Source organism: Onychostruthus taczanowskii, unplaced genomic scaffold (genome assembly GCF_017590055.1).
Source record: "Onychostruthus taczanowskii isolate IOZ18803 unplaced genomic scaffold, ASM1759005v1 scaffold42, whole genome shotgun sequence".
Lineage (NCBI taxonomy): Eukaryota > Metazoa > Chordata > Aves > Passeriformes > Passeridae > Onychostruthus > Onychostruthus taczanowskii.
In genome coordinates this window covers 7,112,469-7,138,622 of record NW_024501682.1, presented here as the reverse complement: position 1 = coordinate 7,138,622, position 26,154 = coordinate 7,112,469, and the positions used below count along the sequence as shown (strand labels likewise).

The 26,154-nt window shown below is 39.9% G+C and overlaps 1 protein-coding gene across 1 annotated transcript in view; it reads right to left on the bottom strand.

Annotated features, from left to right (window-relative positions):
* Positions 1–24,283, bottom strand: part of LOC121340690 (leucine-rich repeat and fibronectin type-III domain-containing protein 2-like) — a 34,284-nt gene extending 10,001 nt beyond the window's left edge. The window contains exon 1 of the mRNA XM_041413608.1: positions 22,911–24,283. Coding sequence (XP_041269542.1) covers positions 22,911–24,283 — 1,373 coding nt within the window. The remainder of the gene's footprint in view (positions 1–22,910) is intronic.
* Positions 24,284–26,154: the final 1,871 nt, after the last annotated feature.

Here is a 26,154-nt window from a genome sequence, read left to right as displayed (position 1 = left end):
TTTAAAAAGTTTAAACACATATCATTCAAGTGTTTCCCTGCCTCAGTGATTGAACTTATTGTGGATATTCTCAAGAGATAAGGAATGGTTATCTACCAGAATCTCACTTATCTCTCTTATCATGAAGGTTGAAAAAATAGTTTAATTCCCAGGGGAAAGAAAGGGAGAACTGCATTTACCAATTCTAGAAAAAAGAACTAAAGGAATATCTGCCAACTCACCAAAGACACAGACATAGCTTACCTATGTTTAGAGAACCTCTCTGGCAAACCCTCTACCCAATTAACAAACACTGGAAATATATTTTACGGTGTAAAAGGGATACAGAAGACTTGTTTGTTACTTGTAAACTGAGGAAACTTTTTGAAAAACATACAAGCAAAGTAATCATCAAGCTCCTAGATTCTGAGCTGGAAGAGAGAAAAAATATTTTGGAACAAAAATTTGCATGAGGCACATACAAGGTAAAGAAAAGCAGAATGATCCAAGGTGACCTTTACAGTAACATTCAGGAATTTTTTCTCATATGCAGAATAAGAACAAGGGGTGCAAAAATCAATAATGGTCAGAAAATATTGTCTCCTAAGTAAGAAAACAAAAAAAGAAAACAGAAAAAAAAAAAAAAAAAAAAAAAAAAAAGTAACAGATATCATAGATATGTAATGAAGGCATTTCTTAAAGCAGAGGTCTTACATTTTGTCATTTTCTGGGTATTGCACATAAAGCAAAGGAAAAGGAAGGCTAGAAGGACTGAATAGCCTAGAAAGACATGAAGATATTGAATTTTGGAATGCTCTACTAAAGGATAGCAGACAGTTACATCCTTTCAGTTTGTGCTACCAAAACCAGCCAGAGACACCCTGCTTCTTTCAAAGCTGAGCCTGGACTGAAAGTGTACTGCATGAAGAGCGACAAAATCCTTACTGAAAAGGAAAGTAAAACCCATCCAGCAAGAAAACAAATTTTAGTTTATAATGATGCCAGGAGAAATAAAATGAGAAGTCAGTTATAGCTTCAAATAGTAACATGATTTTATTGTCTAGAAATATGTTTTGTCATGTAGCAATATATTTCTCTGATAAAGGATCTTAGATAAGTGCCACAGATTTCTGGTACATGAACAAAGTTTAGCAAAAAGTAGTCTACTATTTATTTACATTTTACCAACTCTCCACAATTAGGAGTCTAAAAGCAGACTTCTAGCAGCCTAGTGAATATCAGCAGTCCAGAATCCAGGCTGTACATCCCATTAGTGAACTCACTGGAAAGAGGAAATCTTGAGCAGTGTTATTTAGATTTTCTTCTCTTCCAGCTATCAGCTATATACTTTGCAAATATATATTTGGCCATCCTAAAATTAGTTCTCACTTGCAGAAAGTATGCAAAATATTTTTAAGTACCAGAAAAGGAAAGAAAGCCTACTCTTTAACAAAGTTGCATATTAAATGAGTTCATAAATATAGGACTACTCAAATTTTGCATCTCCATTTTATTTAAGAGAACCCCAATTGTTCTCTTTAGGTTTGATGGTGTAATTTTTAGAAGAGAGAAGAATTTCTTCTTATGTTTCAACTTCACCAATTGATTAAAATTTTACCTGGCTCCTGAGATTTACCCACTTACGGCTTAAATTTCTGAATATGGTTTTAACATCAAATAGACTCAGACAGTGAGCAGGTGATCAAGAAGTTAATTTGTTTGCACAAAATCCCCAAATACAATAAATGGTAGGTACGGCATCAAGTCTGTTGATACAGCCACATCCAGATCTGCTTTAAGGTCTATTATTCCTTTACCATGATTAATTGCTAGTCATAATTCCTGGAGGTTTCTGCAGGCATGGATATTTCATTGTTTACAAGGAGAACAAAAGCTTTTACTTGTTATAGGCATCCATATGAGGTCATTACAGACAATGAAAAGCAGCTTATGAATAATTTTACTGAAAAACTATAAATTCTGTGAAATAATGTGTAAGAGTGCTCTGTACGGTTGAAAGGGAAATGAAAGAATGGATTTTTCTTTATCTTTGCTTGAAAAACTCTCAAAGAGTGATGAAGGAAGAGACTGACAGATTGCTCTTCTTTGGAGAGCTTCAAGGGTAAAGACTGAAAAACTCAAATTCTTCATTCTGTAAAATCTTCTCTGAGCTTTCCTGCTGTAACTCCAGATCGCTTAAATAAGTAGAACATGCAAAAATTACCCTAAAAAGGAGAGTGGAATAAAATTCAAATCAAATGAACAAAGGTACTAAATGCACAATTTTCTGTGTGCTTGAAGAATACAGAATCATTAGTCACCTCTGCTATCAGACAAGGGAATGCTGTCCTCATCCTGTCAAAATGAGCAGTAGTAGAAATTTGCCAAATGTTCGTTGATATTTAGGAAGAAAAAGGCTGAGCTGAACATTGATTCATTACACCAAGCAGCATCAAAACCTCAGCGTGATCCCTTCAGAACGACTAAAAAGTCAAAAGTCAGACTTATTCCTAGAAAAGAAGCACAGTAAATACTTTTAAAAATCACTACATAGAAATATCAGATTTCAGGCTTCTCTGGGGAGAACAGCCAGCACTGCATTGTACGGTGTATTAGTTATAGGACTCCATTTTCCCATACATATATTTGTTATGAGTATTACCAGTATAGTAATCAGCATTTGACTCAACATTTTTAATACCCAATGTAAACCTAAAGAGGAAACTTAAGCATGATCCTCTGTAACCACTGTATGGGCTGGGAGTTTTCTTAGATCTTCAGTGATTAAAGTCAAATAAAAGTGCACTTGGGAAAGCATGTTCCCTTCTTTTGTCGATAAATGGTTACCTTAGAAGTACCAGAGTGCAGCTCAGAGCATATGAACATGAGAATAAGGAAATTTTACTCCCTTATGAAGTACTGCAAAGTTGTGCTACATTAGCAGAACTGCTGATTTTGGCTTTTCTGCAGTGGGCTGGGTTAGAGGGAGTCCTAAACTTGCTTCTGTACCACTTGATACACAACTGCTGGGTTCTGAGTTCATCTCTCTAAATATTGTTTCAGGCCTCTTCCTAGGTCACACCCAGACAGTGCCAATCCTGTGACATGTGGAATTAGGACAGGCAGAACCACCAGTCTGTGGCAGGACTCCAGCAAGGCACAGTGTCTGTCTTTGACATGAAGAGAGAATAAGGGTCAGATGAGCATCTTGACTGATGAGATAGCCTTTCTTACTTTCTTGCTGGGGAAGTCAGCCAACTTTGTAGATGTTTCAAATTTTTTTTAGAAGTTTAATTTCCTTCCTTATTTCTCTCTCACACCAAAATGACGGAAGGCCGGTCACCCACAGAAGAAATGAAGCTGCAAACCTGCTGAACAGCAGCTCTGGCTGTACAGGATGGGAGGATGTAGCCTGTATCCAACTGTCTGTCAAAGGAACCCCCCCATTTCCCTCATATACCTAGTAAAAGAAGCAAAGTGGGAGTGGTCTAATAAGAGCTGTCTTTGGTCCTGAAAATCTGCTTAGGAGCTGCCTTTGTTTCCACAGCAGCTGGAGCCATCTCAAGCAGAACACACCCATGTTTCATCCCTTGTGCCTCTCTCCAGAGATAGTAGAGATGAAAAAAATCCTGTGTCCAAGTGTCTCAAGGGCTTTTCATTTATTTTAAGATTGCTTTCAAACCCAACACTTAGGGTGTAGTCCTTTCCCTGCCATGTTCTCTCTGTCTTTGCAGGTGTGTATTTGTACACACATTTCCCCACGTCCAAGCATGAATCTTTTATTGATATTTGATATTGATGCTATTGATATTTACCCTACTGTGACAATGCTAAAAATCATTACTTTGTTGTTGGAAAGGGCTGTATTCACAGATGTAGTGGAGATAATTGCGGCACTGCAGAAACTGTGGCACTGCAGAAAACTCCTATGAGCTACTGGCTTTTACAAAACTCTCAGAATTTACTGTCTAATATGCCTCACAGACAGACTAAATTAATTTACCTCAGATAAAAGAAACTCCAGACAGAGTCAATGATTCCTCACAGTGCAGTTTTTCTCTTGCACAATAACCTGACTATAAGCTACAAGTCAAAAATGACTCTGATCCTAAATTCATGTGGCTATGCGCCTAATGAAGATAAAACTCTGACTCACAGTGATTAAATTTCAATGAAATATTGAAGAATGCTTAACTGACTTCAATACTTCAGCAGTAGAAAAGAATTTATTCTGTCATGACTAAAATTCATAACCATGTTTCAGAAAATGAGCAGATATTTAATGACCATGCTGGCAACATTTTGCAGTTCCACAGAAAAGGTGAATGAACAGAAAAGTTTCTATAAACACCTGCATACTTCACTCCATAGTGCAAATATATGGTAACCTGAGACAGATTTCACTCAGGTCTTTTTTCCTCATGTGCACTCTGGGTTTGTTGGCAAATACTGGCCTCTTTATTCTCTAAAGTGTCCCAGAACTTTCATAGTCATATTTCTGGTTCCACTGCTATGTGGATATTTTTTTTTTTTACCTTGCTATGGAATGAATCACTCCAGCACGAAGACAAATGTGACTGCTGCTCCTGAACATATGGTAGAGCCTAAAAAAAGGGTTATCTTGTAGGAGTGTATCTGTATGCATCACTTATCACACCGTCCCCAACGGAGAATTTAAGAGATGATAGCTTCTCTTTTTCTTTCTCAAACTGCTCATGTTCAGCATTTCTCTGTCTACTGCTTTCCAACACGCTCATGATTCCTCGAGAGAGGAAAGCCCACTCCCAGTACAACTGGCCTTTTACATATTGCTCAGCAAGCTTGGATTTGCTCTACTTTCAGGGACAAGTTTTATAAGGTTCAAAAGCAAACACTTTTTGTATTCATAATTTCTGTGTGACATTATAGAACACTTTCTTGTCTCTGAAGAGAACAACCTGTAATCATATGAAGAGACAGATTTTCGAAGTTACAAATTTCTATGCTGCTCTCAGTTTGAGGAAGAAGGTGTTAGCATAACATTTTATTCCAAAGAAATCTTCTCAGATTACAAAGTCTGTCTCCCTCAAGAAGCTGTGGACATCTTCAGAGCAACCCATGTGATGACAGGAAAGGGTCATTTTTCTGTGAACATTCACTAGTGTCAGGAAAATACTTTGAGGATTTCAGAAAGCTTTAACCAGTATTCAGAAGAATTTAACTAGAATAGTCTATAATGGAAATGTTTTCTATAACTCAAGAGACAGCTACATGAGTTGAAGGAACAACTGGCTCCATTTTTTACTATAAGAAAGTCCTATACAGGTGGAGATGGCTCCTCCAAAGGTTCTGGCCAATATAGATTTAAAGCTTGGTAGAGAAATGGCTGCTGTACTTGCCAACAGAAAAGTTTAAGTATATGGGTCAATATGACCATAAAAGAAAATGCAGAAAAAATGCAAAGGCATTGGCATTTCCATCTTGTTTTAAATCAGAGTAGAGTCATGGGTATGTGCACAGGGGCCTTAGTGAACTCTCTGGTACTGACACTGCTCACCCAGTCACAAGCACACTGTGTCTTAATAAATCCTTCAGTGATGACCAGCAATTGTTTTAAGGCTGAGTTTGTGCTCACTAAACCTGGCCTAATCTGTATCACTGCACTGAGCCTGTGATTATTTCTTAAAAGAAATCTGCTCTTTCAATCTTTCACCCCTAGCCTTGCAGGCTTTGCAACACTTGAGGCCTTCACACAGACATATCAAAACCAGCTGATGACACTGATGAATGGCTGCAGGGACCACTGAGCATCCCAGACAGCAATACACCAAAAGACACATCTAGACCAAACCTCTTCCTCAATGAACCACAGCACAGAAGACAGCCTGAAAGGCAGAGGCAGTGCTCAAAATATCCTTGGATGCAACAATCCAAGGGACTGGCTAGTGAAGAACATCTCTACAGTGAAGCAAGAAAGAAGTATACGTTTTTATATTTTTCCATCTCAGATGCAGCCTAATGTAAAGTGTCATAATATCCTCTTAGTTTAGTCAAGCACAAGTGCTTTTTTGCAAGCTGTATCTTGCTGAGATAAAATCAATTCACAAGACTTCAGTGGAACAAGATAGGAGACACTTTGTGGATCATAGCTTAATTGTTTACCCAGAGAATAAACAAGGATAGAGAAAGACTTTGATACTGCCATATGCTTTCTGCACCTGTGGACACTGCTTAAGGTTTGTCCTACCAGACGTCCAGACAACCAGCAGTCTCTGAAACAGTCAGTACCTGTGGTTTCCACCAGCCTTACTTTCAGTAACATTTAGGAAGTGCTGGTACTTGGAGACAAGTACTGGCTGAAAGCTTGACAGCCCCTGCCATGTCAGCTATAAAGGCTCTGCTTAGCTCTCAAGGAAGACAAGGCCATGTAGTATCTTTTTTTTTTTTTTTCATACAGCCTAAAAAGGTCCATATGACTGCTGTAGTGTGGCTGCCAGTTAAAGTAATGAGTATTCACTCACAAAAGTTAAGGCAATTGGAACCTTAAAGCATACAACTGTAGCATTAGCTTATACAGAGATGTTCAGTTTTATTGAACCTGCTGACTTCACCAGAAGAATTTGATCGACAGTTTGACTGCTTTTATGCTCTTGCCTTTGTGGGAAGGGGTGGTTCCCAAATGTTAATAGCAGTATGGGTAGTCATGATCATCTAGACTGACTTTCTGTTCAGCAGAGTTAAGCACAGGCTGGGGACTTTATCCAGGGATTCTTCCACTGATCCACAGCACTGTGGTTTACTGGACACAGGGACTTAAGGATTTCTCAGGGGATGAAAAGATGTTGACTCTATGTCTGTCTACTTGTTCATACCACATCAAATTGTCACACCTCATTTCCACTTTGAATGTATATGTTCTCACTCCAGCCTGAGAAAGATAAAAGAGTGGTTTACACATGTGCATAAGAAGCAAAAGTAACAAGCAAAGAACAGACTTTGAGGCAGGATGGAGACATAGTCTATTTAAATCTGTTGAGAATTATTAAAGTTCTGAAATTTACTTTTGGAAGAATCAGAGGATTGTTAACTTCTATACTTGCAGATAGGAGGCAAGGTGTTGTGGAGATTTGGAATATAAAAAATAATCTCATGGGTGATGGATGGTCTGCTACTGGCCAAGATGACTTGCTAAATAGTTAATGGTTTTTTATAAAATAATTTTTATAAAATGATTGAAGGACAGACTTGAGAAAGCTCAGGTGGTCACAGACAATCTGTCTAAGGCCAGGATAAACATGAAGACAAGTATCAAGAGTGTAATTATGGGAAAATATCAAGGATAACTGGTTGAAATTGAAGGGGATACAAAGACAACATATAAAGAGGAACACCATGATATCTCATGCATAAAAGGTATTTAAAGCCAGTTCTAGATTGTCCAAAGATAGGTTGTGTTTTTGTATCCAGTCACTTCCACTTGAAACAGGTCTGTGACTGTGAGGTACTTCTGTGTGTTATTATCATTATTAAAGGTGACATAGAAAAAGTCCCCTAAGTTTTAGCAGCTTTTCCAGAAGGTCTCAGGACCACATGAACACAGAAGAATGTAAAACCAGTACCTTTTCAGCTGAGTATGTTAGTTTCTGCAGTACTACTCAGTTCTAAAGTGGTTCTACTATCACACATGTTGGGGAAGACAGCACCGTTCAACCCAAGGGTTTTTGCAGCAGATCTTTAACGCTTTCATGACAAGCCATTTTCAAAACTTCTTTTGTGTAAATGAAGCAAAGGTGATATTTATCCTTTTCTTTTCTCCATTTAAGGCCAGCAGCAGTTCTCTAATCTACTGACAATGGCACATGATGCCCATGGAGAATATCCCATTGTTTCCAATGATTAATAGTTGCATTGCACTCCCCTCAGGGTCATAGCTACTCAACACCTGAGAATTTCAGAATGATGGAACATCCTGGGTACAGATAAACTCATGAATCCTTCCAAGCCAACAAAAATCACCAGCTCTCTAGGAGGTTCTTCACAAGTCAGAGTATCATTTCCAGATTAACATGTGCATGTATCACAAGAATGAGGGAATCAGATCACTGATAGGAGGTACTAGAGAAGTAGTTTAAGACTGATTATCATCACTTCTAAACGCTGTTCGTTGTTGTTCACTTTGCAGTAAGAAAATGTCAGAAAGGCAATAATTTATTGTCCACTCCATCTGTGTCTGTGGCTGGCATTTCATTTGCAGTTGTGCAGGAGGTGCACTCTGAAGCACACAACTTACCCCAGAAACAGCAGTATAATAACATCACGAACCAGCTTCCAAAAGGGCTGCCTGTGGGAGTAGTGTATCAGTCACTTGGAGATATAGCTGCCGATTTTAGCCACCAAAAGCTTTTATTTCTGGTAGCTCTGTAGAAAAAAATTCATGAATCAAAGAGAGCTGGACTATGTTTAGGCTAATGGATTGTCAAGAAATGGCTCAGCCACAAAAGCTCAGCCTTCCTGGCTGCTCAGAGCTCACTGTGTAGAGACAGAGTCTTGCCCCTATCCTGGCAAGGTGAGGGGTCAGCCTTGGTGAATCCAGCTCTTGGGTCCACCTGAGATGTGACCCCCAGAAAAGTCAGGAAAAAAAAAAAAGTGGCTCTCATCCCACTCCAGCTGGGCATGGGAGCTGGTAGGAGAAGGAAAGGCAACCCTCCTTGAACTGCCTTCTGCAGCCATTGTCTGAACTAAATACTGGAACTTGGGGATACAGAAACCTCTCCAGGGGAGCCAGGCAGTCTGTTTGTGTAGGCTGACAACTACAATCAACTTTTTGTAAACAAAACAGAAGGCATATGAGATTGCCAAAATGCTAACTCTCTGCTACACACTGTAATTTTTGGCTGTGAAGTTTAACAGAGCTTTTCTGGATTCATAACAGAAAAGTATTTGTAGTTCTCAGAAGCTGGAGTTTATTGAAAAGAAATTTGAAATGAAGTAATTTTGTTTGCATCTTTTGTTCTTAATAAGAGTATTCATAGGTTCAAGAAAATAAGTTAGCCTGTTCAGATATCCATTTTCAAAAACAGAACTTAGGGAGCTTGTTTTTCAGTGAAAATCTTTAAAATATTAATGGAATAGAATATTATTTCCTATATTTGTTATGCCTTCCATAATTTCACTTTTCATTTTTGGGGAAATAGATCTACAATTTTCTGAGTTGTCCTACCTATAGACATTTAGAATTAACAACAGCCTTATTAAGAAAATCTTGAATATTTCATTGAAGTCAGTCTCTGCAAAGTTTTGGTGCTTATCCAGATCTGATTGAACAGCAGTTAAATTTCCATAGTTTCCATAGTGAAAAATAGGACTGAAACCCACAGAAAAGTCTGTTCTGCTTCCATTCCTGGCCAGCTCTACAGCAAAAGAAAGCACCTTATTTTACCTCTGTGGTGGAGTAGAGAATGTAGTGGATTTTTAGGGAACTGTGTATGTTAACCCATCCTTGGAAGCAGCTCTGAATCTCTAATCTCAGTCCTCCCTGAAGGTTGTTCCACTTGTGATTATCTCAACTGTAGTTACCAAGTTTGTGATAGACACATGTATAAGGAGCATCCTATATTGGTTCATGAAACTGTGTCCCATGTATATATTCATCTAGCTGTGCCCAGTAAAATATTGGTCATGAAAAGAGGTATCTAAACATAGTGGGGTGAGAAGAAAGAGCAGAAGGGTAAACAGGCAGTCAAATCATAAAACACAGGTTCAAATGATTTATCTAACATTTATCTAACATTTTTAAAGAAAAAATCTATGACAGAAAAGTCAACAGTCATAGATCTCATAGTTCACTAGTTAGCAAAAAGTCTCACCAACCTGCAAGCTTGATAATTCTGAATTAAAAATGAAAGCAGAGAAATTTCAGTCTGGCCATGAATTAAATCACAAGTGGGTAAAGAGGATCCAGTCCTGACATGAGTTCTGTTGTGACTTAACACTAGTAAGCTCTGGATTTGTAGAAAAATCCAGAGGGGAGCAAAAAAAATCCAGAAGGACCACATGAAGCAAAGTTGGGAACAGAAAGGGGGAATAAAGATAAAGAAGATTCCCCCTCCCCCTGCCCCCGCCAGATTGATCTCTTTGCCTTCATGTACCTTTCTATGTGCTCATGTCACCCTTTTCAGATTTTATCTTCCATTCTTCATTCCTCTGCCTTTAGCTAAATGTTGTGAAGATCTTTGCCTTTTTGAACTGTCATTAAAACAAGGAGTAAGAGACAGTGCTGCAGTTAAACAGCAATGTGCATCACCTGCTGAGCAGTGCTGTCACTGCCAGCAAAAACGCAAAACTTCACACACAGAAAATTGGGCAAAACATCTCAGAATATATAAGAGGGCCTTTCAGTTTCACCTGTAGCAGGGAGGGTGCAGTTGGGATGGTACATTGGAAGTGGTATCTATTGCTACTGTCAGGGAAAGGCTGACAAATGTGATGACTCCCAGGGCAGAAACTTCAGCTGGAGGTTTTTAGCTCCTGCAGCTGTGACTGTGTGAGGCAGGGCTGTTTGGTTTGTGTCTAGCAGATGGACTCGTTACCTGTGCCAAACAATCCCCACACAAAGGAGCTTGTGTAAAGTATTTTGCATTACTTGGATGTCTCCTGGATCACATGTTCAAAGCTCCTACATGCAGTAACATTGGACACCAGTAAATCCATGGTACACTTTGATTGTAAACTTGATTGGATATCTCAAATGAAACATAATTTTAGTATTAAAATAAGAGGTTCTGCTGGATCAATTTTTTCTTGCCTCTTGTAAGAAAAATTAAAACGAAAGCTACAGGTGTGGGGATCCACAATGTTCTTCGTCTCCCTGGCACCTGTGAGGAGTGCTCTGCTCCCAGCCCTTGCTCTGCACCTCCGCCATATCCTCTGCTCCCTTCCCACTCACCCACGAGCGGCTGCCTCCTCTCCCTGCACACTCCAGCCATTCCTTTGCCACTGAAGGAGGTGACAGCAGGGACAATATGGGCTGGGAGGAGGAGCTCTGTAGTGAAGGGGGAGAGAGCAAAGTGAATGTGATGAATTTACAGAGCCTTACATCCAGGAGGAGAGTAACTCCTCAAGGGGCATGATGTATGGTGGAAATGGCACTGTCATTCCAAAAGTTGTAACATCCACAAAGAGATTGATAGCAACACTTCCACATTTCCATATGAAATGGTTCGGTTTTTTTCTTTTTTTTTTTTTTTGTTTTGTTTTTTGGTTTTTTAGTGCTTTTTTTGGGGGGGGGCGGGGGATTGTGGGGTTGTTTTTTTTTTTTTTTTTTTTTTTTTGTGGTGTCTTTTTTTTGTTGTTTTTGGGGGTTTTTTTTCCAATAAACAAACAAAACAACTGTTATGGAGAATTTTCAGTCTACAGAAACAGATGTTTCAATATTGGAATTTCTCATGGGAGAGGTATTCCAGTGTTTGTTCCATTTTAAACAGGGCTAGAAAATAAAACTGAGTTGATGCATGGTTTGTTTCTTCATAGCCATTGCAGAAGCAGGTGTTTGGAGGGTGTGCTAGACAGATGTTGCACATCGCTGCAATGACTGTAAGATCAATTACCATAAATCTGGGGTTTTTAAATCAGTTTTTAAATCTGATCCTTGTTCGATGTCAAGAACAGTCAATTACATTGTGGTTCTGTCCTATTATATGCCAGATTAAGGTTTGCTTTGGCTAAACTGAGGTGATAGCTTCAAAATTTCTGCACGATAACATCTTTTGTTTGGGAACTAGTAAATGTGACCTGATTTAAAAAACAGCCTGCAGCACTTTTGAGTGTATGCCTCCCTGTCCTCAGCAAGCTTCACTGGGGTTAAGCAGAGGAGACGAAAATGGCATGAGCCAGGAAAACGCAGATCATGTCTTCAGGGACTTTAAGTAGGAGGGACTCCTGTAGGTTTCTATGGCTTCTCTTGGACTCCCTTTGCTACCTTAAAACCACAGAAAGTTTCTGGACTGAAGTCACATAAAGAGGGTAGAAAACAGGTTTTAACCTAGTGCAGACATCCATGATTTCACTAACTAATGGGCGTGAATCTCAGCAAGCACATTAACCCAGCCTTTAATGAGGAGTTACACGGAGCAGCAAACTGTCAGGAGCTGCATCAGAATGGAAGCTGTTTAAGAGCAATGAAATAAAGGATTTAGTCTGAAAAATACTCCAGCATAATTGGTTAATTAATCCACAGCCAATAAAATTACCTGTGAAAGAGCCCAAACAGGGAAATATCCATAGAAGAGCCCAAATAGGGAAAAAATAGGATAGGTGAACCAAAAACTTATACTATATTTTAGTGAGAAAAAAACCTTACCTCTTGAAAAAACAAACAGCTAAAACCTCATATGCTTTCAATAAGCACAGTTTGTATAGCACAAGGCCTTCACCCCATGCCAACCTATTGTACCAAGGTGCAGTACTGTGCCCTGAAATGGGACTGCTGCAGTCCCTCAGGCTTTTGATAATACTCTTCACAAGCGGGAATCCTGCTCCCAAAGCTAATTTCATCTTTCCCCTTGCAAAGAGTTCTTCACCTCATAGAAATTGCTAGTGTCCCCAGAGGAAAAAAAAAACCAACAAACAATTTAAACTACTAGCCATACATATACCCTTGTGTGCTCAGTGGGGGTCATACCCCAGGCAAATCATACGATACAGAGGTATTTCTGCACTTTTTTTTTCTAACAAAGAGATTGCAGCATTTCTAGTGCCACTGAGAGTGCAGGAGGTTTGTCTGACACCACCCAGAGAAGACAGAGCTGTCCCTGCCCCTCTCTTCAGCCAGCAGCCTGTGACAGCAGCCAGCCTGTGCTTTATGAGTCCCTGGGCTGCAGGGGCCAGGCTTTGAAGGTGACTGCAGGTAGCTATTCCTTCTTCTGCCTGCTCAGGGGCTGCCACGTCATTGACTGAAACAGCAGCCAGAGGAGGCTGCAAGCACCCAGGGGTTGAGAACAGAAGCAGGGGTACTCCTGGTTTTGTTGCCTGCTCAGCTCACAAGAACATTTGGCTCCCTTTCAGGGCTAGAAGGGAAGAGGCAAAGAGAGATAGGACAGTTCCAAGCCAATTTCTTTTTTCTTCCCCTCTCCCACTGCCCAACCTTGGCAGCACTGTTAAATTCCTCCCCATGGCACTTCCAGGCTGTGAAACTCCACACTGCAGCAGAGAGAAGAGCAGGCATCAAGCTTGTGACACATCTTCACCTGAGAGTAACCAAGCTCAAACTCTCCCTCCACACACCCGAATGAGCCAGATTCAAGTTCATTTGGACACTGCTAGCTGTCCCAAGCCAGTAGTTCAAGGAGCGTAGGGGCTGTGCATCTTTCTCATTCTGAACCAGCCTTCTGGAGCAGAGGCGTCCCCCACGCTCCCAGCGCCAGCAGAAGGACTGATTCATCAAGCCTGACTCTCTGAGGCAATCTGCCAGACGACAGAGCTGCTGGTGGGGTGTCTTGATGCTGTCAGCTGCCCATATGTCTATTGGGCAGCTACTGCCTGTGCAATCCCCACTCTGAGAAAAATTCCGAGCACGGTTTGGGATATCTGCATAAGAGCCAATTAGTTCCACAAACGAAGCTGATTAAATAAACAGATAATCTAAAAAATAAAAATTGGGTTGAGCAAATAGCACTTTTATTTGTTTTCTATTCAAAATGAAGTAAATTATGAGGCAATAAATATATTACAACACAGGCAAATTCAAAGTGATGGAAGAGGAAGGGGAGGGACGACAGATGGGCAAATACAGTATGAATTCACACCTAGTGCTGGCTGTCTCAAACTGTTCATCTCTGCAAATAAACTAATCTATAAACTGGGAACAGCTGAACAAAAGAGGCTTATGGCATAACCTTACCTTGCTGTCTTCAGGGATTTTTAGGCCACCCTAAAGCATGGCTGTAGCCACGTAGTGGATGGACTCTTTCCCATCCAAGGATGCCAGACTAACATCTCTCTTCCTTGCCCAGCACATGTGCCTCCATCTCTGTTGTGGCACACAGGTCATTTTGCTTCCACTCTACAGTGCCCTCTGCTTCCTTTCTGGACAGAGCCACTTCATTGGACTCTTGACAAATATTCTAAGACCTAATATGATCATGCTGTGACTCTGAGAGGTGTGACAATAGGGCAGATCAGCCTGCTGGCTGGGCTGCTTTTCTCTGCTATGGAAATCAGAATATTTAATTTTAAATATATGCAATTCTCAATGGCATTATATTTTCAAGGTTTCTTTAGATGAAAGTACTAGCCTGCTATCCTCAGTTAGACTGGATTACATTTTGCTAGGCCCTATTGCAGATTATTATGGATTACCGGGTACATGTGTTGTCCTCATATTAGACTGCAAAACAAGACATTTGGGGGAAAGGGTGGCATGACAATGAAATAACCCATATCTTGTTTTCAAAGATATCCATTAACTCATATTTTCTTTCTTTACTAGACAAAATTTGAGCTACATTTCACATGTGCCCTTTTAAGAACAAAGAAAAGAAAAATTACTTCCTTGTAGTACAAGCCTTCATTGAAAACCTACAAGTACAGCACTCAAAAAATTACACGGAGCATGAACCTGATTTCTGCCTCACATTTTAAGTTCCTCAGCTTGTCTGAATTCTCTTCTTTCATCTTTCCCTAACCAAAGCATTAACACAAAGACTACTCACCATCAACATCCCAACTGAAACCCCAAAATAGGTTTAAATGAGAAGCAAGTGTTGCATTCAGCTTGCACTGTATCATCTGGAAAGAGACTTTTTCTCACTCTGAGTGCAAATATTTTGCTCAGAAAACCTGCCTTTTATAGGCAAATCCAAAAATAACCACTCTTTTAAGGGCTAAAGCTAATGAAGACTTTATAATATAATTTATTTGTCCAGTGTATGATTATCTTTATTTTTTTTTTAATTTTTCCAGTGCTGTGTCTTTTTCAGTTCTATATTTTTAAGTCATTTCTCTTGGAAAACAAGCTGTATCATTACTATTATGTGTTAGGGTTAATCAGTTCCGTCATTGTACACAAAAGTGGATTTTCTTCTGGAAATAGCCTGAGCCTACAAGCAGAAAACCTGTTGTGAAAGAGAAAGGGTATAATAGGAAATTCAGAGCAAACAATTAGGTAGGTAAGTCTGCAGCTATGCCAGTGAAATAAGGGACTATGTTCTGGCTGTGTTTGTAATTTTGATTTATTCTTTCCCTGTCATCCTCTTTGTCCTGTTTCATGTATTTGATAGGTAAAATAGTCCTACATAACCAAATGAATATAATTGCTTTCACAACCCTCAAAACAATATTCACAGTCAGAGCTGAACTGTTCAGCACTGGAAAGACAGGGAGAAATAGGAGCATACTGCGGGAGGTGCAAGAGGTCCCTTTGAAGAGCCTCCTACCAAGAATCTAAAACCACATCAGTTTTGAAATGGGTAAAAAGGCTTTCCAATGACTTCAGATGTGAGCTGTATGGGGTGGGGTGTCAGAAAGCTGGGGAGGTAGGAGCTGTCAAAGCACCCTCTTTCACCTGCCTACAGCCTGGAACCTGCATGTGAGCAAGTGGGAGCTCAGTTGAGCAGAATGATCTCAAACTGGCATGACAAACTTTAGTAATGTAGTGTTTTGGAGCACAATATGCTTTTAAGCATTTTTTATTTTGTAACTCTGTTGCAAAACACCTGTGGATAAAAATAAATCATTCTCTCCTTCAAGCAGGTATTTTTCAGCCATTAGTTTTACTATCGGTTCAACACCCTTGGAGGAGATTTCTGAGTAGTCTTAATTGGTGGTGATCCAGTTGAAATGAAGGGTGAAGCGAGGGGATGAAGGGTGAAGTGAGGGGAGGGAGAACATTCTTGGCTACAGATTTAGAAAGACTAGGAGTAGTTGTCACACTCTGTGGTTGCTGAGGTTCCTCCCAAAGGGGCCCAGATATCAGTAGATGTAAGCAAGGAAGATAGAGTGGATCTCTGACACCAAATAGAATCCAGTGGATGAGCAGTAGAGAGAAAAGGAGTACTGGAAACTTGCTGCAGGCACTGCAGTGAAAATGCAGAGATCAAGTAAAGTCTCTTGGGTGGTTAAATGTGAATTACATATACAAATTATGGACATGGTAAAGATTTTCATTTAGAGATCAAATTGTTGACTCACGGGAAGCTAAATAAAAATCTTATTTCAATAGTTCATTTGTCATCAGATGTATAACTTTTTATTGCAAGAAAGGCAGTGGGGGGCAGATATAGACACTTAGGTTCAGAGCATCTGAGAGAGGAGATGTTGTGGCCAAGAACTAGTTCATCCTGAATTCCCCTCGAGTGAAAATGCTCAGGCTTATTGAGCTGAATTAATAATTGGTAACAGAGATAAAACAGGCTACAGCTGTCTTATGCTGAACAACAGAATTACAGAATATTCGGAGTTAAAAGGGACCCACAAGGATTGTCAAAGTACAACTCCTGGCCATGCACAGTACTGCCTTAAGAATCACATCATGTGCCTGAGAGCATTGTCTAAAGTGATTCTAATTTCCTTTCCTCATTGTGCAACACCCCTAGATGTGGAGTGAGATGAGAATCAGTAAATTTGCCTTCATATTCAACTCCTGAGGCTGAATTTGGGGGTAGAGCTGTCACATACAACTTCTCCACAAGCCTCAATAAACATTATTTGGCAGGAGCTAAACTTTGAAGGAAATAGGAATGCCTCCAAGCCGGCAGCATGTGCTGTCCTGCCCTGCCCGGCTCTGCTGGTGCACTGTAGAATGGTCAGCAGCAGAGCAAGTACTTTCTCATGGCCCCTCACATCCATCTCACATGCTCATGTCTTGGGCATATCTCTCCTAGGCATAAGGGGCCATTTAGTATTTTGCCTTTCTGTGTCAGCAATCAAACAAAAAAATGGTCTGGGCAGCATCCACATGGTCAGGCTCTGCTCATGCTGAACTGGACTTGCTCTGACCAATGGATTCCTCATAATTTTCTGTGATTCTTACAAACACCAGGTGGATGATTGTTTGTCACAACAATCTAGGATGACTTTAGGGACATTACTGACATGTACACCTATTTTTCTTGCATATATTATTTTTAATATATTTATTTCATATTTTATATTTCTATTTTCCACTTAATTTTCTGGTAATACATGTAATTTTTTCTAATTTACACTACATTTTCTTTTTTATTCTTTAAATATTTCTCATATTGCAAGGGAGGATGGGATGGTGGGGAAAAAACCAAGCAGAAACAAAAAATCAAGCAAAAAACAACCCCAAAAAACAACAGTCCCTGTACTTCCCCCAGCAAAAGAAATAAAACAAAAAACAAGACTAGATGAAAATGTTTTCAGCAGACACAAATAAAACCTCACAGTTCAAGAATACAGACATCTGTAAAGCAGGTTCTTCATTATGACTGATGCCTTGCAGTAAGCTTGCACTTGCTGAGGGTACTCCAGAAGCCAATACACACTCCTGCAAAACACTCTCAAATGATCTGAAGTAGCAAATGTCCATGCCAGACTTCCCTCTGCACTGATTATATAAATTTTGCTTCCCTTTGGACTGTGACTTCATGTTTTTTATTTTAATAAATTGGCGCGCTCTACCTGTCAAATATAAAAGATTATTACATGCTGATTAACATCTTCATGTGCTGTCCTCCCTCCTAGCTGTTGTTTTATTTAATGTTTAAATCAAGGGTTGTATCCTACATAACTGGAATAGCTCAGCTCATGCGCTGAGGTTAAGTCAGGAATTTTGCTCCAGGTGTGAGCCATGGATGCAGGTCAGTGCCTAGCGAGGTTGGAGATGGGTGGAACTGAAAATTGGGTAGAATGTGGCAGACATTTATCTGCAAATCTTTATTTGTCTGAACCCAGTGACCAAATCACAAGTAAGGACAGATGTTCGGGTCTTTCAGAATAAATGAATCCTCTGTCTTTTCCAAAGCTAACCAGTACTCTGCATTTCTAACTTTCCTCAGAGACAAAATGACATAAACACACTTTGCTGCAGCATCAGGCTGTGGAGACAATTGGCCCTACCAGCAGCAGGACAGGGCTTCCTCTGTTTTCAGTCTTGAGCTGGAAGATCTCCACACAGTAGGCTTTCCTTGCAAGAAGCATTAGACAACGGCTTCCTGTCTGATGCTCAGTGTGGCACTGCTGTTTGAGAGAGCCTCCTTATGTGAATTAGATATTCCTGAAGTTTGCAGCATCTCAGTCACGAGGCACTTTCTTATTGACATGCACTTGACTAGAAGAGTGCACTGGTATATTTATACCACCATGCTGTGGGAAATTCAAGCTCAGTTAATTACTTCCTCTCTACTTTAAAGTATCCATGAGCTATTTTTTGCTCATGAAAAGGAACTGAACAATCACCTGCAGATTGCTAAACTGCAGCCAATATTTAACTGAGAGGTGACAGGATAGTGGGGATCTCTGTTCAGCCACCCTGTAAAGCACTTGCAGTAAAAGGAGCTGTGTAAATATAAATCATTGTTATATTGTTTAAGTAATCAAATCCATGGCACCATTGTTTAAATAAACTGGAGATGTGGAGCCATTTATTCATATTTTAATGTTTAGACTGCCTGCTACATAAAATATATATTAAAAAAATAAGCTTTCAGAAACATATATAATACTTTTATTCCCAGTGCTGAATTTATAAGTTAGGGAGACTATAGAGCTACAGTAATTCTTAATTTGTACAGCTGTTTTCATCACTTTTACTATGAAATACCACAAAATAAAACAGACCTAAATGTCTCATAAATCTAATGGCAGTGTCACACTTCAGATGCACATTTTTAAATGGCTGCATCTTTGCTTTAATTCAAAACACAGCCAGAAGGCTCAGTATGACCTGGGAAGCTCTACAAAACACTTGCAGATTTATTCACTTTTGAAAAAGTAGTGAATGTATATATTACACCAGTGCCTGCTGGCCAAAACTGAGACTTGGTCTGCCATCATGTAGGGTGCTCTATGCATGAAAAAAACACAATCTCTCTCCCCAGATGCTTTACTTGAATTCAAGTGCTGCAGTTATGTAATCCTCCATCTTAATCATTCATGACTACCCTGTTGCTGCAGACCACACAATGACTTCAAAGCAAGTCTCCCTATTTATTTATGTGGGCTCCTGGTTCCATAATATTTTCTAATGAATTTTCTTATCCCCATGAAGCAAGGTGGTGCTGTCACCCAGGTTACAGATGGGAAACTGAGGCTCAAAGATATTATTTTCTAAACATTTATATTTAATTTCAATTCCTTATTCAAAATTAATTAAGCTTACCAGTGCATATGTCACACTGATCTTGAGACTGATGCTTTTACACATCTAAAACACTTTGGAGTCCTGACTGAGAGGAGTAACTAATATCTTTATGACAGAGGAGAGTCCAAGGACAGACATTTCTTTGTCTTCTTCCATTCCTTTCTTTATTGAACATTGGTTACTATTTCTGCATGTTTTTCCTTCAAATAAGGAGTGATTTTCAGTCCTGCAATTTGTAACAAGCTTCTGGTCTTGGCTAAAAATTATTTACTAGCACTGGTGTTGGTATTACGGAGAAGATGAAAGAATTTAAAGATTTCTGCAGTAAAACCTGCAGAATGCAGATCCAGGACCTACTCATTAAGTCACAATCAGAAACATGCACCCTGAGTGCATTGAAAGAGATAAAAACCTGCTACGAGCTTAAGCAAAGGCCCTGAGATAGCAAATACAAGGGAAGGTGAGATGGGAAAGCACACAGTGCTCTCCAGCTAATCTTCATTATAATGGCACTGGTTTATCCAAAGCCAAACTTCATGTTCTGGTACCATTTTAGCTCAGGGCAAACAGGAGCCCAGCAGACAACATTTGCCAGAATGTCCCAAAACTTGAAGTTTTATCGAGTCATTGCATCCTATTGTAGTCCCCTTTGGCACCGTCCTGCCAGTGGAAAATCACAGCTGGCATGGAAGGGGAAATGGGACTGGTGTCCTGTGTAATGATCAGGAGAGATGTTGATGTCAATGGTGAGGGGAGAACTTCTGCTTTCACTCTTTCACAATGAGCACAACATTCATGAAAAATTCTTAGCAGAGAGAGCAGCAGATTTCTGTCTTTTCTGCATACAATTCTTGCTACTGAAGTAGGATTTCTAAAAGCTGAGCACAGCTGATGTGTCTCAGTCCTGGAATACCGACTGTCTTAACGTATATTAAGTGCCCATCATTTTAGCAGCTAAGCAGTATCATGTCCCATTTAGCACATACACAGCATTTTATGGAGCAGAGCACTGTAGAAATCCTTTTCCCTTAGGTTTTTCCACACACTCATTGCAGTGATATGCATCTGACCAATTAAAGCAAAACAGCTTTAGTTAATTAACTCTAAGGGACTGAGTGGTTCCCTGACTGGAAGTTTTAAGAACTGGTTTTGATATTATGAGTACCATTGATTAACTCTCAGATGCTGGACAATCACTTCATCTTTCTAGGCTTCATTTTTCCCTGGTGCAAAATGTAGAGAAAAAAAAAATGTTTTCTTTGGTGAAGTGCTTTTGAGAGCTGTTAATGAAAAGAGCTATGCAACATCAGTGAATCCTCAAAAAAGACCTGATGGGAGATTTTTTCAAATAACACTGTCCTCACTGAGCTTCTGAAAAACTGAGCCACAACCAAATAAAGCAGCAAAGGGCCAAAACCTCACTGAGAGATGGAAGTGGGGACATGATAAAAACTTTTGGCATTGCCTAAAATCTTGACAGCAACTTTTTCTTCCAGATCAAGCTGGCAAGATAACTGGCATCTTTCTTCATTTCTGCCCATGGCACACAATTCTCACCACCCATCCAGCTCTTAGGCTGCATATCAGTGCTTTTTCATGGTTTGTTTTTTTTTTTTTTTATCCTGGTCATCCTCCTCCCTAGAAAATTAACACATCCAACCACTTGCAACATCTGACAACCCCTGCAAACTTTTCTTTCTGTTGCAGGGATATTCCTGTTCACTTTGCCAAATTAATTTTACAATAAACATATGACTTATACATCTTTCAGAGTGTTTTTCAGCCTTACACATCTTTCAGAGTATTTTTCAACCTTATACTGTGCTTAAGATCTTAATTACTGCTGAGCTTTTGCCAAAAGCATTTCCTTGGGAACAAAAAATTGCACTAGCACGTTTTCTTCCATTCTATTCCTAATACTTTATCATTACTTAACTTTATCTTATCCTTTCATTCTGCTTAATTCCACATAGTTGCAATTACCAAATCTAACACACTGGTTCCACTGTACATTAGCCAGAGCAAAAGAAATAATTTTCACTTTCTAATTGATTTATTTCAAGATATTTTTATAATTGAGGAATGGAGCTGGACAGAACTGAATTTGTTCAGATTAATTCAGTATTTGAAGAAATATGATTTAAAAATATTTTTTGGACTTGTTGGTCAATATTTCTGCTTTTGGCAATGAGTGAGTGAATTTGGAGTAGCTAAATTGTCACTTTATCCTTTCTGTTCTACAACTGACTCAGATAAAGGTATTGTTGACACAAAATTTTGTCCATGTCACATAAATGTTTTGTTTTGGAGAAGCTTTAAAATTAGATTTCATTGCAGGAGAAGGGTGACGGAAAAATGACACATGAATGTTTACTACCTCTCCTTTTCCCTTCCTCATGCTAAAGAAAACCACCCTGTGGTAAAGAAGAAAATAACAAGGTTTGTTGTGGGATCTGGAGGCCAAGTACCATGACTTGATGAGTGCCTCGGCTCTACCTGCAGGCAGCAGGACAACAGAATAGCCATCAGGCAATAACACCAAACCTACCAGGAAAATCAATGCTTTTGACTATATTTTGGTCACAGTTTATTCTCAAATTAGATTCAAACCCCAAATCTCATTATATCTCTACCAGATCCAATTTTTCTCCACTGCTTCAGGATGCTTATAAAGCTGTAAGGGTTGACATGTTTTGTTCTACTTTTCCATTAGATTCTGACTTCTGCTGGTGGATCATATTCAACCAAAGTTACAGTTCAGTTCAATGAAACTTTCCAATAAAAAGGAAGGACAAGGTGGTTTCTAGGGATTCATCACTAGCATGAATATGTCAATCATTCTTCCAATACAAAAGGAAAAGACAGTAGTACTCTTTTCCTGTACTGTTCCTACACATTTTTAGTCTCAAAAATTTATTGCTGCTTCATTGCAAGAGAGATTCCTGCTTTACATCATTGAAAGTCAGAGGAGTTGTAGAGCTAGGTAATCATAAGGAACATTCAGGGCTTGCTTTTGAAATTGTATCTACCTCTTCTTGCATTTAATATGGTATGAAAAACTAAGTGCTTCAAAGTTTTCAGCCATTATGGTTATGTAGAACAGATGTTAGTGAAATAAGAAACAAGCTTTTTCATATAGGTGAAAAATGTCTTGTTAGCAACTCCAAATCTTGAATCACAGAATAATTAGAGCCTGTGTTATGGGTAGACAGCACAAACTTCCTCCCACGTTGCTTCCTCTCTAAGTAGTGTGTTTCAATCCCACCTACAGGAGGTGAAAAGGGAAATTTCTGACTTCTAATCTTCAAGTTTTCCTTTCTTTGTTAAACCTACTAAGGAGGCTACCAACTGCAGTACTGTTTTTTCCCAGATTGAAAATTTTACTGAAAACAGCAGCTGGAAAATGAGTACTACAGAGATTTGCAATGTGTGACTTAAACAGAAAAGTGATGAACAGACCAACAGGCAAACTGACAGAGAGAATGCAAATTTATCAGATACCACAAATGCTACTGGTCACAGTGCCATCTCAGTTCCACGTCAAATCGGTAAAAAGCCAAAGAGCAAAAGGCTTCTTATGTTGATTTCCACCCCCTGCCATCATCAGAGGACCAAAAAAAAATGCATTTACCTGTAGATCAGGACTTCATCATCCGAGCAGTTATACTGCAGCTGATACATTTTTACCCGAGGGGCTGACTTGCTGACTGTCCACTTGACCAAAGCTGAGGTAGTGGTCACATCTGACACCAGGACAGCCCTTTCTGGTGGACCTTTTGTTTCGCCGCGATTGGACTTGGTGGAGCTGGTGATGTCCGAGAGCCTGGATTTCGGTGGAGCTGCTTTTCCTGTGCCATTGCTGAGATGGGGGAGTTGAACAATTGAGAGTTCGATTGTTGCAGTGGACTCTCCTGCAGCATTGGCTGCTATGCATGTGAAAGTTCCGTAGTCCTTGGAGGTGGTGATGTGTATATCTAAGGTGCCATTGTCATAGACAGCTGTCCTCGAGGAGTTTCCGATGAGACGGTCATCAGGGGCCACCCAGTGAATGATGGGAGTGGGATCCCCAATGGCTTTGCACTTCAGCGTGGCAGTTTGCCCTTCCAAGACCAGCAGCTTGTGAGTATGTTGTGTAATAAGAGGAGGCTCACAGACAAATTCCTCTTCCCGTACATACCAGAAGTACCTTCCCTTTAGACTTGGAGGAGAAGCACAGGTTTCCATATCGTCATCTCTGTCAAGCCGCCTTAGCCACAGTAGCTCACAGTTGCAATGCAGTGGATTTCCCCCAAAGCTGAGGGACAGAGGTGGTGAAAACGGGGTAACAACCAAAGGAATTACTTGTGATCTGGCAAATATAGGGTCAGGGGGGAGCTTCTGAAGTCTGTTGGATGTTAGATCCAATCTGGCCAATTTCTGAAGATCTGCAAATGTCCCCTCTGTTATATAATCTATTAGGTTGTGGTCTAAACTGAGCTGGTGTAAGTTTATCATCTTTCTTATAGATTCCCAGGGAATGCTTCGGAGGTTGTTGTAAGAAAGGTCCAAGTCTTCCAATGTCAGTAAAAAATCCTCAAAGGCTTCATCAGAAATGCTGCTTAGCTGGTTGTTGTTTAAAATCAAATGCTGAAGGTTAATTAAACCTCTTAAAGTATCCTCCTCAATCTCAGGCAACCTGTTGCTGTCCAGATGTAAAGACCGAAGACTCTCCAAGTCGGTGAAGGAGTAGGGCTGTATGTAACTAATGGTGTTTCTGGACAAAGTAAGGTCAACAAGTCCAGACATATTGGCAAAATCTTGTCGGCTGATATTGATTATGAAGTTGCCCCCGAGACGGAGTTCAACAGTCCTTCGATCTATGTCCAGCGGTACAAAAAGGAGACCCTTGGAGGGACACAAAGTCCCTAGTGACTCAGACAGGTTCTGACAGACACAATATTTGGGACAAGCGTTGACTGTGACAGCCATTCCAAACACCAGGATGCCGCAGAGCAATTTTTCCATTGTAAATCACGCAACAGTACCTGGAAGAAACGAAAAGAGTGAAAAGGAACATCAGCAATTATGATAAATTAATTATGATTATTATGATACTTTTCTTGTGTTTTGCCTTAGGTTTAGTCACACCTAAAGGCATCATCCATCTTTCTCTCTTTCTTTTTCTTTCTTTCTTTCTCTCTCTCTCTCTCTTTCTCTCTTTCTTTCTTCTACCACAGATTGCAAGGCTTATTAAAAATCTTGAAAGATTTCATTTGAAATAGTGTCTGCTTCTTTGGGAGTAGAAGCTAGAATCAGTATCTATAATAATTACTTTCTGCTGCATAATAATGTGCAATTAGTTTTAGGGTTGAAGCAGCTGACTTTATGGATAAAAATAACTGCATTTTTACCCTTCAGTAATGTGGTTAATAATGACCATGTAATTATCTGGCCAGTTCTGGGGCAAGTCACTTGCCCACTCATAATAAAATTAATGACAGACAGCATTAGAAGCAGAAATCACTTGTGCAATTGCCACCTGGTTTCACCCTGTGCTCAGCCAAACCATGGAAAGGGTGACAGCATCTAGCTCCAAGGAGAGGGGATCCAGGGGAAGACAGTGCTACCTCAGGCCCCTGGAAAGCTTTCTGACAACTACATGCTCTCACACTGCAACCCCTACTGCTGTAGTGACAGTGAAGCTGTTGCCAGTCTTCATGGCCCTCCCTTGCATCCTGTCAATTCCTCCTTGTACCATTATCTCCTTTTTTTTCAATCTCTCATGCACTTTTCCAGATTGAACTGCAAGAATGTGTCTTTGAAGGGTAAACAAAACTCATTATTGGACTGGCTTGGAGAGACAATTGTGGCTGGGAGAAGCTGAAACCCTGCTTCAGGTTTGGGAATATTTACTTACACACATTTGCTGACATTCTTCCCACATGAGCAGGATATAGGGAAATTTTCTTTCTGTTTATCCCTTTCCCAGACCCTGCTATCCAGCAGGACTGAAGAATGGGTTGATCATTTATTTCTAGACCTCATTCTCCTTCTGAGGAAAGGGGCAGGTAGACGAAAAGCTATATTTTTGTAAGGGCTCTCCCAGGTGTTTTCTGCTAGCATGGTGTGCACCAGTCTCCAAGCCCCTCCCCTGTGGCACTAGCTACAGGCACAATTCAGCCTCTCATTTTGCCTCTCTTTAACCTTCAATCATATAAACTTGCAGCACTGTTTGGTCTGTGCCATATCTCTTCTCAACATGCAGGTGCTCATACTCTTAACAGTTTCTTGGCATGTGTTTTGAGTTATTAAACCCCCAGTAAGACACACCAAACACAAAACAAAAACTACCACTTCAACAATTTTTTAAGAACTCTTTAAGCAGGTCTTGCTCTAACTTCTTGTGAAAGGAATGGCATAGGGCATAGGTCTCTAAGGGCCTATGTTTGGGGCTCTGCCCGAAACTTCTCAATTCATGCCGTGGGTAAGGTGGCTTGGTGTCTCCTTGCTGGGATATGCAAGATGAGTCAGAAAGAAGGAGCTGTAGAAATGCAAGATGCTATGAATGCTGAGCTATGTAGAGTGTGTGCTTTATGGCAAGGTTTTCTGCATGGTGTGATGGTGGTAATTATATACTATTATTACTATTTCATAGCAGAGGAAATGACTGAAGCATCTGTGTTTGCTGAGCTTTACAAACAAGATGAAAGCGAGACACTTTTAGAAAGGATGGCTTGAGAAGAGTAATCTTACCTTCAATAGTAAATAAAGGGCTACTGAATAAAATGTTTGGAGATAAGCAAGTGTGTTATTGATGCAAATCTGTGGCATACATACTAAAGAGCTATAAATATCTCTTACAATATTATCAATTGGTGGTTTAGTAACCAGCAATT